General features: G+C 47.2%; 1 protein-coding gene across 1 annotated transcript in view; it reads left to right on the top strand.

The window, feature by feature from the left end:
• The first annotated feature begins 271 nt into the window (after positions 1-271).
• Positions 272-12,545, top strand: part of IL12RB2 (interleukin 12 receptor subunit beta 2) — a 39,634-nt gene continuing 27,360 nt past the window's right edge. The window contains exons 1-6 of the mRNA XM_029046638.2: positions 272-382; positions 3,446-3,727; positions 4,628-4,742; positions 5,337-5,521; positions 6,831-6,973; positions 8,000-8,150. Of these exons, the coding sequence (XP_028902471.1) occupies positions 307-382; positions 3,446-3,727; positions 4,628-4,742; positions 5,337-5,521; positions 6,831-6,973; positions 8,000-8,150 (952 nt within the window). The 5' untranslated portion in view covers positions 272-306. The remainder of the gene's footprint in view (positions 383-3,445; positions 3,728-4,627; positions 4,743-5,336; positions 5,522-6,830; positions 6,974-7,999; positions 8,151-12,545) is intronic.

The raw sequence follows: 12,545 nt of genomic DNA, 5'->3' as shown, positions 1-12,545 counted from the left end.
GGGGTGACTTAGCTAGGCAGACTGGGCCAGAACACCTTCCAGTGACAGCACAGCGGGCTCCCAGGCAAAGAGAGTTTCATGGTCCCCCCAGCTGTGGGTCTAGCCAGAAGCTCGAATGTTAGTCCCGTTTAAGAAAAGCCAACAAACCCTTGCTCAAAAATACGGTGAAATGGTTAAATGGTACTGTCAGTCCTCTGCGACCCAGCTCGATTTAAGTGTCTTCTAGATTGCATGGAAAAATAAATGTCATTTGTCTTTTTTCCAAGGGGGAAGAGAAGGTGTATTCTAGAATTGAACATCTCGCTCATGGCCCATTCCGTTAGCATCTATTCAGTTGCATTTAAGTTGATAACCATATGCCCGTTGATCCAGGCAAACATAGGTAAGACTATTAATATGTATAAACATGGATATCTCTTATTAAATTCTCTCGCAGAGAAAATGCTGTTTGGCACATAGTAAGGGTTTAACAAATACCATCATTATTAGCCTTCTTTCTGTCAACTCCTTGCGGCTTTTTGTATCTAAGGTACTTGGTCCATTTAAATTGATTAGCTTTGTAGGTAGAGCTGATGGGTTTTTATATAAGCACGTGTTTTTTATTACAAAATTTTAGAGTATGTCAAAGATCGATATACCATTTTCATAGTACAGATGAGGAAGCTGAGCCTAGAGAGGTTAAGTGACTTGCCCAAAGTCACACAGCAAGCAAGTGGTTGAATCGGGACTTGAACCTGAATCTCCTGCCTCCTAATTCCACTGTCCTTAATAGAGGGCTCTGCACCCAGTAGACATTCAACAAATGTCTCTATGGTATTTGTTAAGCGCTTACTATATATTTCAACCACTGTTCTAAGCGCTGGGGTAGATACAAGTCTGTCAGGTTTGACACGGTCCCTGTCCCATATGGGTTCACAGCCTAAGTAACTGATTGATTGAAAGTCCTTAGTGGAAGATTTGCGGTCGCCCCGAGAGCATAAAGTGACTCGGAGGTTTCTTTCCCACACCATCTTTATCCAATGCTGACCTCCCACTGACTGTAGGCAAACATATGTGTCTCATCTTGCTCTACTCTCTAGCCGGGGCCCGGGAGTCAGAAGGATCTGGATTCTAATCCCGGCTCTGCCACATGTCTGCTGTGTGACCTTGGGCAAGTTACTAAACTTCTCTAGGCCTCAGTTACCTCATCTGTAAAATCGGCATTAAGAATGTGAGCCCTAATTGGGACAGGGGCTGTGTCGAACCTGATTACCTTGTATAGTAATAATAATAATAATAATTGTGGTATTTGTTAAGCAGTTGTTATGTGCCAAGCACTGTACTAAGCGCTGGGAGTTGGGGGATACAAACAGATCAGGTTGGACACAGTCCCTGACCCATTTTGGGTTCACAGTCTCAATCTCCATTTTACAGATGAGGTGACTGAGGCACAGAGAAGTGAAGTGACTTGCCCACCGTCACAGAACAGACAAATGATGAAGCCGGGATTAGAACCCGTGACCTTCTGACACCCAGACCCATGCTATATCCCCTACACCATGCTGCTTCTCATCTACCCCAGGCTTAGAACAGTGTTTGGCACATACTAAGTGCTTCATAAGTACAATAATCATTATCATGATTATTATTACACGGTCCCTGCCCACAACAGTTGTTATAGTCTAGAGGGGGAGACTCACATTAATATAAATAAATTACTGATGTGGACAGAAATGCTTCAGGGAGTGAAAAATGGAGGAATAGATGCAAAAGATTATACAAAATAAATGCGGAGTAATAATTGAAATTTGTATTAGGAGGTAAGTACCTGTGAGGGTAAAGGGCATCTTTTCATTTAAGGTGCTGATGCAACAAAACGATCAATCAGTGGTATTTACTGAACGCTTACCATGTGCAGAGCCCTGTACTACAGTGGGGCCCTGAATGAGCAACCCCCCTAAGCCCCTCTGGTCATCTGGAAGAATTATCGTTCTTCCCCATGGGCCCAACTTGTCACTGGTGAGTAATTTCAGGGTTGAGACTCTCCAGAGCTGTCAGCTTGTTAGGTTTCTGTGTGCTTTTTTTAATAGCATTTAAGCGCTTACAGTGTGTCAAACACTGTTCTAAGCACTGGGATAGATGCAAGTCAATTAGGTTGGACAGAGTCCCTGTCCCGCATGGGGCTCACGTTCTAAATAGGAGGGAGAACTGAGGCACAGAGAAGTGGAGTGACCTGCCCAAATTCCACAGCAAGCAATTGCAGAGCTGGGATCAGAACCCAGGTCCTCTGACTCCCAGGCCCGTGCTCGTTCCGCTAGGCCGTGCTGCTTCTCAAGTGTTGCTGCCCCTCCCAGCGAGAAACCTCTGGAGCAAATCAGCTGTCAGCCAGTAAGTGGCTATTGGGTTTTTTGGGGTATTTTTTTTCTTTTTTTTTTTTGGTTTGTCAGAGTCCCAGTGCAAGCACTGGAAACACCAGCTCAGCACATTTAGCTGATGCAGCAAGGCAGTGTCACGAGCTATGCGATGGGCTGTTTCTAGCAAAAAAACAGGATCCACTTTCACCTTAGTAGTCAAACCCGTAGGTACATTTTAACTTATTCGTATACGTCGACCCCAACACTTAGCCCAATGCTCGGCACAGAGGAAACGCTTAATGGAGCCCACCGTTATCACGTATTGCACATCCAACGATGCGTTCAGCTGTTTTGTTGTGGTACATCTGTACTGCTTCCTGTTTATATTTGTTCTTCCTCCAGGTTTCACTCTGTAAATGCTCTACTCCTTTCTGTCTTCCCGCTAGAGTAAGTTCCCAAATGCTTAGTATAGTACCTTGCACTCGGTAAGCATTCAGACTATAGCATCGGTTACACAGGAACAGTTTTGCTCTACTCCGTGAGTGACCGAGAATGGTACTTGGTAATTCTGTTGTATTCATTCAATCATATTTAGTGAGCACTTACTATGTGCGGACCACTGTATAAGCGCTTGGAAAGTACAGTTCAGTAATAAAGAGACACAATACCTGCCCACACCGAACTTACATGGTACGATTCTGTTGTATTGCACTCTCCCAAGCTCTTAATACAGTGCTCCTCTTAATACAGTGCTCTGCACATAGTAAGTGCTCAAGGAATACCACTGATTGATTAAGCGCTTAGTGCATGCTAAGCGCTGGTAGTTACAAGGTAATCAGGCTGGACCCAATCCCTGTCCCATATGGGGCTCACTACCTAAATTGGAGGGAGGGGGATTTAATCCCCATTTTACCGACATGGAACTGAAGTGACTTGCCCAAAGTCACGCAGCAGATAAGTGGCAGAGCCAGGATTGGAAACCAGATCCTCTGACTCCCAGGCCTGGGCTCTTCCCTAGGCCATCTTCCTTACCACTAAGCCCCTTCCATTTAGGAGTGTCTTTCCACACGTGGTGTGCAGACAAGTGTACAAGTGTTTACCGTTGGTCCTAGATGTGTGCAAAAGAGGAGATGTGACAGTGAGCCCTGCCCGGACCGTCGTCTTCGGATCCCCCGTCACCGTCTCCTGCTGCCTGAAGCCGGAGCGAGGTTACCCCACCGTCAACAAGCTCGTCCTCTATAAAAACAACTCGAGAATCAAGTCCCAGCAAAACAGCTCGATCAGCGTTCGGGTTTCGGATCTCGTGCAGGGCACCACCCTGTTTGTTTGCAAATTACTGTGTGGAGGTGATCGCGAAGAAGTCCGTGTCTGTGGAGCTGAGGTTACTGTTGGCAGTGAGCATAACTCTTTATGTACTTGAAACTCTGACCTACTTTGGGGATACAGCTAGGACTGTGTTCATCCACCAGATAATAATCATGATACTTGTTAAGCGCTTACTACGTGCCAAGCACTGTTCTAAGCACTGGGATAGGTACAAGTTCGTCAGGTTGGACACAGTGGGAAAGAAGTTTCACTTTCGTATCTTTCTTCCTTTACCTTGAGCTCAATCTCTTGTATTCGGGGAAGATGAGTAAGACACCCCCGGGTGGAATTAGTGGCATTTGACTGGGTTCCTCCTTAGTGGGTACAAAGCTGAAGTGCTTAGTACAGTGCTTTGCCCACAGTCAGCGCTCAATAAATGATTGAGTGAATTTACAGTTAGCCACACCCTGCGTGTCTGTGATCTGGTCCTGGATGGGGGAGGCTCTGACCACTTTTTCATTACTGGTGACCAGTATTGGAGCGGCAAGTTCAATGCCGAATAGAGGGCAGATACAGCTGGGGCCTCGTGCCCCTTCCCTCCCACGCACATGCCCGTTTCCTTCTCAGGAACGCACTTTCCTCAGGGGCGCTTTCGATGAAGGTTGTGGGGGGATCTGTGTCTATGCCCCGACATGGCACAACGATGGTTTTTGCCAAACTCTTCAGACCCTGGGCATAGCTGAAAGGCCAAGCCCAGTGGCAGGGGCTTGAAGCCCCAGGCCTGCCTTTCTTTGCCCACCCGGAGCCCACCTTCAGTGAGCCTTCCTGAACAAGAGCATTGAGCCGTTGATGTCATCATTTTCCTCACAGCTTTAGCCTCTCAGAGAAAGGTGCCACACACACACGTAAGGAGGTGGCCTTCGTTAGAATAGGCGCCCGATGCCTTTTCCCTTTCACATGAGGGTTATCTTGATTTTTTGTCTCGAAAGTTGCTCCGGAACAGCCCCAAAACATATCCTGCATCCAGGCTGGAGAGCACGGGACTGTCTCTTGTGTTTGGAGCAAAGGGAGACCTACCCACCTCTACACAGCCTATACGTTGTGGTGAGTGACGGAACCGGAGTCCAGATCTGGGGAAAATGGGTGTCCTTTGAGATGACGTTCCCTAGAGGCACATCTCCTCCAAGAGGCCTTCCCTGACTCAGCCCTCCTTTCTGTTTCTTCAGTTCCTTTCTGCATCGCCCTGATTTGCTCCTTTTATTCACCTCCCACCCCAGCCCCACGACACTTATGTCCATATCTGTCATTTATTTATTTCTCTTAATGTCTGCCCCCTAGGCCGCAAGCTTGTTGAGGGCAAGGAATGCGCCTGTTAGTTTGTTCTTCCGTTCTCTCCCAAGTGCTTATTATAATGCTTGGCACATTGTAAGCGCTCAGTAAATATAATTGACTGACTGGAAGTCCTCTTGGAGGAGACTTGACCCTAAATTCCCCTGTTAATTTTCTGCACATTGGGGTGTGTCATGGAGTCCTTACTCTAGTGAAAACATCGAGTGATGTCATACTCCTAAGCGAGTTAACCCAGCCTTGGCTGGTTGATTTGGTGGCAAAGCTTGCCCCTGACTGACCACCACCTCAAAATGGTCACTTTTCTCTTCGAGAACTTAATAGGCCCCTCGTGGGACCTGTCTTTTTCAGGTTAAGAGGGCCGAAGGGTTTGAATTTGCAGAGGGTGTTTGACGATCGGTGCCATGGTTATCAGGATCTTGGCATCAACCTAAGCCCCGAATCTCCCGAGTCCGTTTACACGGTGGCCGTCGTCGCCGAGAACAGCCTCGGGTCTTCGGCTCCCAACACCTTGCAATTCACATTTGTGGATGTCGGTATGTTTTCCTTGCTTTTGGACAACGGTACGTGCCTAGTTAATGGAACGCCCCAGCCCTTCCCTTTTTTTAAGATACTCCCCTCCAGCTTCGTCCTTGTACACATTCAATCGACAAGCCTTTCCCAGTGCATTCACTTTGAGGTAAGTATAGTGCTTGGCACATAATAAGCGCTTAACAAATACTATTAAAAAAGGGGAGCGGGATTTGAACGGACTTCTGAAAGACAGTAATGGAATGGTCCTGGGAGGTGGCCAATTTTCCCCCCGCTGAATGTCCGAAGCCATTCCCCTTCTCCCCGGGACTTCCTCCGCTGCTTCCTCCTTGACTCCTCATATCTGGCCTATATCCCTCCCCCTTTTGATCCTGCAAGAGGTGCATGAGTTCCACGAAACCACTAATAATAATAATAATTAATAATAATAATGTTGGTATTTGTTAAGCGCTTACTATGTGCTGAGCACTGTTCTAAGCACTGGAGTAGACACAGGGGAATCAGGTTGTCCCACGTGGGGCTCACAGTCTTAATCCCCATTTTACAGATGAGGTAACTGAGGCACCGAGAAGTTAAGTGACTTGCCCAAAGCCACACAGCTGACATGTGACATAGCAGGGATTCGAACCCATGACCTCTGACTCCAAAGCCCGTGCTCTTTCCACTGAGCCACGCTGCTTCTATTGTGGTACTTGTTAAACGCTTACTATGTGCAAGGCACTGTACTAAGTGCTGGTGTGAATACAAACGAATCTCAATCCCCATTTTGCAAGTGAGGGAACTGAACTGAAAAGTGAAGTGACTTGCCCGAGATCACACAGCAGATAAGTGGTGGAGCCAGGATTAGAACCCTGGTCTTTCTGACTCTCAGGCCCGTGTTCTATCCACTAGGTTGCCATGGCCTCCCCATGGCAACCGTGTGGTGAAGTTGAGGACAGATAAGAGAGATATCAAAGATGATGAGGAAGATGGTCACTTTTCTAGATTTCGCTACCCTCTTCTTAAATCAGTGAGTTTCCTGGACGGTAGTTCTTCCAAAAAAAAAAAATGAGTGTGTTCCTGTCAGAAGTATTATCTGTTCCATTAAAGGACAGATGGGGGAGATATCAAAGATGATGTGGAAGATAGTCACTTTTGTAGATTTCTCTTCCTTTCTTTTTAAATCAGTGTGTTTCCGGGATGGTAGTTCTTCCAAAAAAGGTTGAGTGTGTTCCTATCAGAAATATGTTCTGTTCCAGTGTGACGTGCAAGTGTGAGGCAGTTCTTTCAGCCCAGTGCCCAAATCATAATCCTTGTTTCTTTCCCTTCTACTAGTGAAGCCTTGGGCACCAACTGATGTTGAAATAACATTTCACAATTCTTCCGCCGTCAACTGTACCGTTCGATGGAAGGACCAGGGGCAGGTGTGGCTTAGTCACCTCAGATATCGGCTAGTGAGCGGCGTCTCCTGGAAGCAGGTAAAAAATGTTTCCCTTAGTGTGGGGAGGGGAGGCGGGGGAGAAAGAGGAAGAAAAAGGAGAGAGTGTTTGCATTTTGTTTCATTATTAGATCTTGGTGACTTTGGTGCATGCCAGCACCTTTTGCACCATTATCAGAAGCAATCAGTTTCTCAGTCTTACCACATTCCCTTTTGTAAATGCCTTCCATTACACCTTCCATCCCCCACGAGAGACCGTAAATTCCTTGTGGGCAGGGCTGTCACGGCTACTACCTTCATTGTACTGTACTTTCCTGAGCACTTAGTACAGTGGTCTCTGCACACAATAAGCTCTCCGTAAATGATATCGATTCGAGAATTTGGCACCTCTTTCCTGAAAACAGCTGTGAAAGCCTTATGTGACTCACTGTATCAGTCAGTGCCTTGCATGAATTGTATCCATTCCAGTGCTTAGAACAGTGCTTGGCACACAGGGAGTGCTTAAGAAATATCATCTTCATTATTATTATCATTATTATTACTTCAATTACTGAACTGCACATATATCAAAGGGTAGGTTTCCTGCATCCACGGCTCCACCTTTTGCTATTCTCCATTTTTCTTTTTCATCACGACACATTCCCTTTGGCTACTGACTGCCCAACTCCCAAGGAACCCTAAAAGAAGCAGGAGGAGAAAAATCAAGTCCTGGAGGAGAAAAATATCCAGAGGCTCCCGCCCAAAAACTACTGAGAACGCTGAATGTTAAATAATCAAAGGGAGCCCTAGGCTTAACGTCCGAAAACTAACATTCTCCCACTTTCCTCATCCAAGTGGTTTGTAATCTTCAATAAAGAACCTCCTCTCAGTTGCTCCCAGGGCATTTCAAGAGGGAAAGTCTGGGAAGAGAGAGAGAGAGAAAGAAGAAAGAGGAGGGAAAGGGTTTCAGACCGACTGCGAAAACAGCAGTAATCCAAGCCTCGGAACATATTCGCTGTTATATCCTCCCACGCCAAACCCTGACTGTCTAATATGTGTATTGTGCATTCCCCTTGTGTCATTCCAGGCCAATGTTACGGGCAGGAGAGGAAGCTATAATCTGTACGATCTGAAACCATTTACGGAGTACGAATTTCAAATTTCCTCTAAGATGCACCCCGTTAGAGGACTATGGAGTGATTGGAGTTCATTACTGAGGAGACGGACCCCGGAAGGAGGTAGAGCACCTTACAGACTGATTCTTGGGAGGGTGTTCCGTGTGTGTGTATGGGTATGGACGCACAATTTAACATAGACGCAACCAATCTTTGGCCTGAGGAAAAATTAGATCAGGCCTAAGACTTTGAAGAACTCTGTAGACAGCTTGTCGTGGCCAGGGAATGTGCCTGTTACATTGTTACATTGGACTCTGCCAAGCATTTAGTGTAGTGCTCTGCACACAGGAAGTGCTCAGTAAATATGATTGACTGAGGAGTAAAATGGTTTATAATAATCAGTCTGAAACTCTTTCCTGCTGCACTAAGGCTGGACTCCTTGGAACTATTGAGCGTCACTTAGTGTGAGGGATTGTCACTAGAACATGGGGCTGGCGAGTGTCTGCAGCCGGACCCACTTCTTCTCTAGACTGTAAGCTTGTTGCGGGCAGGGAATGTTTATTGTGATACAGTACTCTCCCAAACGCTTCGTGCAGTGTTTTGCATACAGAGAATCCTCAATAGATAGGAATGAATGAATGAGTTTGGAGCCCCGAGGGCTCTCTACATTGCCAGCCAATGTTTCCCACATGAGAGAAAACCCTCTCGTCTGGCAGGCTCGTCTTTTGGTCTAATAGTACGGCGGAGTCTTGGAGTCAGGTTTACTAGGCGGTCAGCTGATGGATACCGGATTGTCTCTCTGGCAGGGCCTTGCCCCCTCTTTATTGCAAGGCCTATTGGGAGGAGATGCGTGATCGTCTTTGTTGTGAATGCCACTCTACTCAGGCCAAGCCAGACTGAGATCGGGTCCCATTCTCCCACTCTCCTCATCCACGGGGTTCCCGTTCCCGACAGACCCCACGTCGGGGAAAACTCGCTCCACAGTACACGGGCACTTGGTAGAGTACAATACAACAATATAACAGACATTCCCTGCCCACAGTGAGCTTACAGCCTAGAAGGCCTAGTGGATAGAGCACAGGCCTGGGAATCAGAAGGAGCCTGGGAATCAGAAGGTCCTGGGTTCTACTTCCGTCTCGGCCACTAGTTTGCTGTGTCACCTTGGGCAAGTCACTTCACTTCTCTGGGCCTCAGTTCCCTCATCTGTAAAATGGGGATGAAGACTCTGAGCTCTCTGTGGGACAGGGCCTGTGTCCAACCCGATTAGCTTGTATATACCCCAGCGCTCAGGAGAGTGCCTGGAACATAGTAAGCACTTAACAAGTACCATTAAAAAAAAAATATTCCGAGGGCCCCTGTCTGCTGCAGATTGCCTTTTTGGTTTTGTCTCTGATGATTCAGCAAGTCAAGGAGCCCATAGGGAGCTGCTCGGTTGGGTCGTTGTCGGCGTCAGCCGCCGCTGATATAGACAAAAGTGGTCTCTGTAGTTGAGGCCGCCTCCTCCCTTTGATCCCCTCCTGCTCTGAGAGCTGCCGAGCGCACCTGGGGTGCAGTGGAGTCAGACCGCACTCAGCTAAGCGTTAAACCAGATGCTCGAGGGCTGGGAAGTCTTTGAGTCTCTTCAGCGTGCTTTCTCCCCCGGGACCTGAAAACCCACGGGCCTTAAGTGAAAACAAGTCTTCTACACGTTTGACTTGAAAGCTTCTCGTGGGTAGGTTGTCACCAACAAACCACCCTACTAATTGAGGGCAGAGAGCAGATTTTGGGCTCAGTTCATTAGGTATTTAAACTTCCTCCCCTCCCCCTTGAAGCACCCATCTGACCCCTTCTCCCCACAGCACTTTCATTCACTCAGTCGTATGTATTGAACACTTACTGTTTGCAGAGCACTGTACTAAGCGCTTGGAAAGTGCAGTACAGCAATAAAGGGAGACAGTCCCTGCCCACAACGGGCTCACAGTCTAGAGGGGTGGAGAAAGACATCAATACAAGTAAAAAGGCATCAATGTAAATAGAATTATAGATATATACACATATACAGAAGTGCTTTGGGGAGGGGAAAGGAGGGAAGAGCAAAGAGAGAAAGTCGTGTTGACGTGGAAGGGAGGGGGAGCTGAGGAGAAGCAGGGCTTAGTCTGGGGAGGCCTCTTGAAGGAGATGTACCTTCAGTAGGACTTTTAAGGGGGGAAGAGTGATTGGCGGGTTTGAGGAGGGCAGGTTTTCCAGGCCGGAGGTGGGACGTGGGCCACGGGTCGGCAGCGAGACGGACGAGATCGAGAGGGAACGTTAACACCAGAGGAGTGAAGTGTGCGGGCTGGGATGTAGGAGAGAAGGGAGGTGCGATAGGAGGGGACAAGGTGATGGAAAGCTTTGAAGCCAATAGTGAGGAGTTTTTGTTTGATACAGAGGTGAATAGAGAGCTACTGGAGATTTTTGAGGAGAGGGGTGACATGCCCTGAAAGTTTCTGTAGAAAGGTAATCCGGGCAGCGGAGTGAAGTATGGACTGAAGTGGGAAGAGGCAGGAGGTTGGGAAGTCAGAAAGGAAGCTGATGCAGTAATCCAGTCGGGATAGGATGAGTGATTGTACTAACGTGGTAGCGGTTTAGATGGAGAGGAAAAGGCGGATCTTGGTGATGTTATGAAGGTGAGACCGGCAGGTTTTGGTGACTGACTGGATATGTGGGGTGAATGAGAGAGCGGAATCAAGGATGACACCAAGTTTACGGGCTCATGAGACGGGAAGGATGGTCGTGCCAGCTACAGTGATGGGAAAGTTCAGGAGAGGACAAGGTTTGGGAGGGAAGATAAGGAGCTCAGTCTTGGACACGTTGAGTTTGAGGTGGTGGGAGGACATCTGAGTAGAGACGTCCTGAAGGCAGGAGGAGAGGCGAGCCCGGAGGGAGGGAGAGGGAACAGGGGAGGAGATGTAGATGTGGGTGAGATCCGCTTAGAGATGGTAGTTGAAGATGTGGGAGTGAATGAGTTCTCCAAGGGAGTGAGTGTAGATGGAGGGGAACCCAGAAATGAACCCTAAGGGAACCCCTACAGTTAGGGGATGAGAGGGGGAGGAGGAATCCGCAAAGGAGATTGAGAATGAATAGCCAGAAAAATAAGAGCAGAACCAGGAGAGGATGGAGTCAGTTAAGCAGAGGTTGGATAACGTGTTGAGGCGAAGGGAATGGTCGAAAGTGCCAAAGGCAGCCGAGAGGACGAGGACAATTAGGATGGAGTAGAACCCGTTGGATTTGTGAAGAAGGAGATCACTTATGTCCACGTCTTTAATTTATTTATATTAATGTCTGTCTCCCCCCTAGACTGTAAGCTCATTACAGACAGGGAATGTCTGTTATTGTTCTGTTGTACTCTCCCAAGTGCTTAGTACAATGCTCTGCACACAGTAGGGGCTCAATAAATATGATATGAATGAATTCATTCATATCGTATTTATGGAGCACTTATGGCATTCATATCGTAATTATTGAGCGCTTACTGTGACCAAAGACCGCAGTTGGTGGGTTTACCATCCTAAACGACGGATGCATCTCAGTTCCATCCTGAAGACTTTGAAACTGGAAATAGGGAGGAGGAAGTGATTTGCCCAGCACACTTCACACTCTGTCAGCCCCACCTGCCATGTTCCTGTGGAACATAAGGCCATAGCCATTGCCATAATGGGCCAAACCAATGGATCCATCCAACCCAATGTTGTTGTTTGGTGTTTTTTTTTAATGGTATTTAAGTGCTTACTGTGTAGTAGGCACTGTTTTAAGAACTGGGATAGATATAAACCAATCAGGTTGGACACAGTCCCTGTCCCATTTCATAAATGAAGAAACTGAGGCACAGAAAAGTTAAGTGACTTGCCCATGTCACAGAGCAGGCAGTTGGCAGAAAAAGGATTAGAAGCCAAGTCAATCGGATTTAGTTATCGTTTACTGTGTCCGGAGGACTGTACTAAGCATTTGGGAGAATATGCAATCTAACAGACTTGGTAGACATGTTCCCTGCCCACAATATGCTAACAGTCTAGAGGTCCTTTGAGCGTGGCTCAGTGGAAAGAGCACGGGCTTGGTAGTCCAAAGTCATGGGTTCAAATCCCAGCTCTGTCACTTGTCAGCTGTGTGATTGTGGGCAAGTCACTTAGCTTCTCTGTGCCTCAGTGACCTCATCTGTAAAAGGGGGATTAAGACTGAGCCTCACGTGGGACAACCTGATTACCCTGTATTTACCCCAGTGCTTAGAACAGTGCTCTGCACATAGTAAGTGCTTAACAAATACCAAAATTATTATTATTATTGTTATTTCAGGCCCACATTTTTTACGCTAGATAGACCATGCTGCAACTTGGGTTTCTCTGTATATTTGACTGAACATTCAATTTTGTTCCGATTCCACTGCTCGTGACTATTCCTCTGTAGATCTGCCCTTTTAGGGTGGAATCATCTAGTGGTCAGGAGGTGTGTTTGGCGTTCCTGTTCAGCAAAATTGCACTCACTAAACGGAATTACCACTGTTAA

The sequence above is a fragment of the Ornithorhynchus anatinus genome, chromosome 18 (genome assembly GCF_004115215.2).
Source record: "Ornithorhynchus anatinus isolate Pmale09 chromosome 18, mOrnAna1.pri.v4, whole genome shotgun sequence".
NCBI classification, from domain to species: domain Eukaryota; kingdom Metazoa; phylum Chordata; class Mammalia; order Monotremata; family Ornithorhynchidae; genus Ornithorhynchus; species Ornithorhynchus anatinus.
This window is presented reverse-complemented; position numbering and strand designations above follow the sequence as displayed.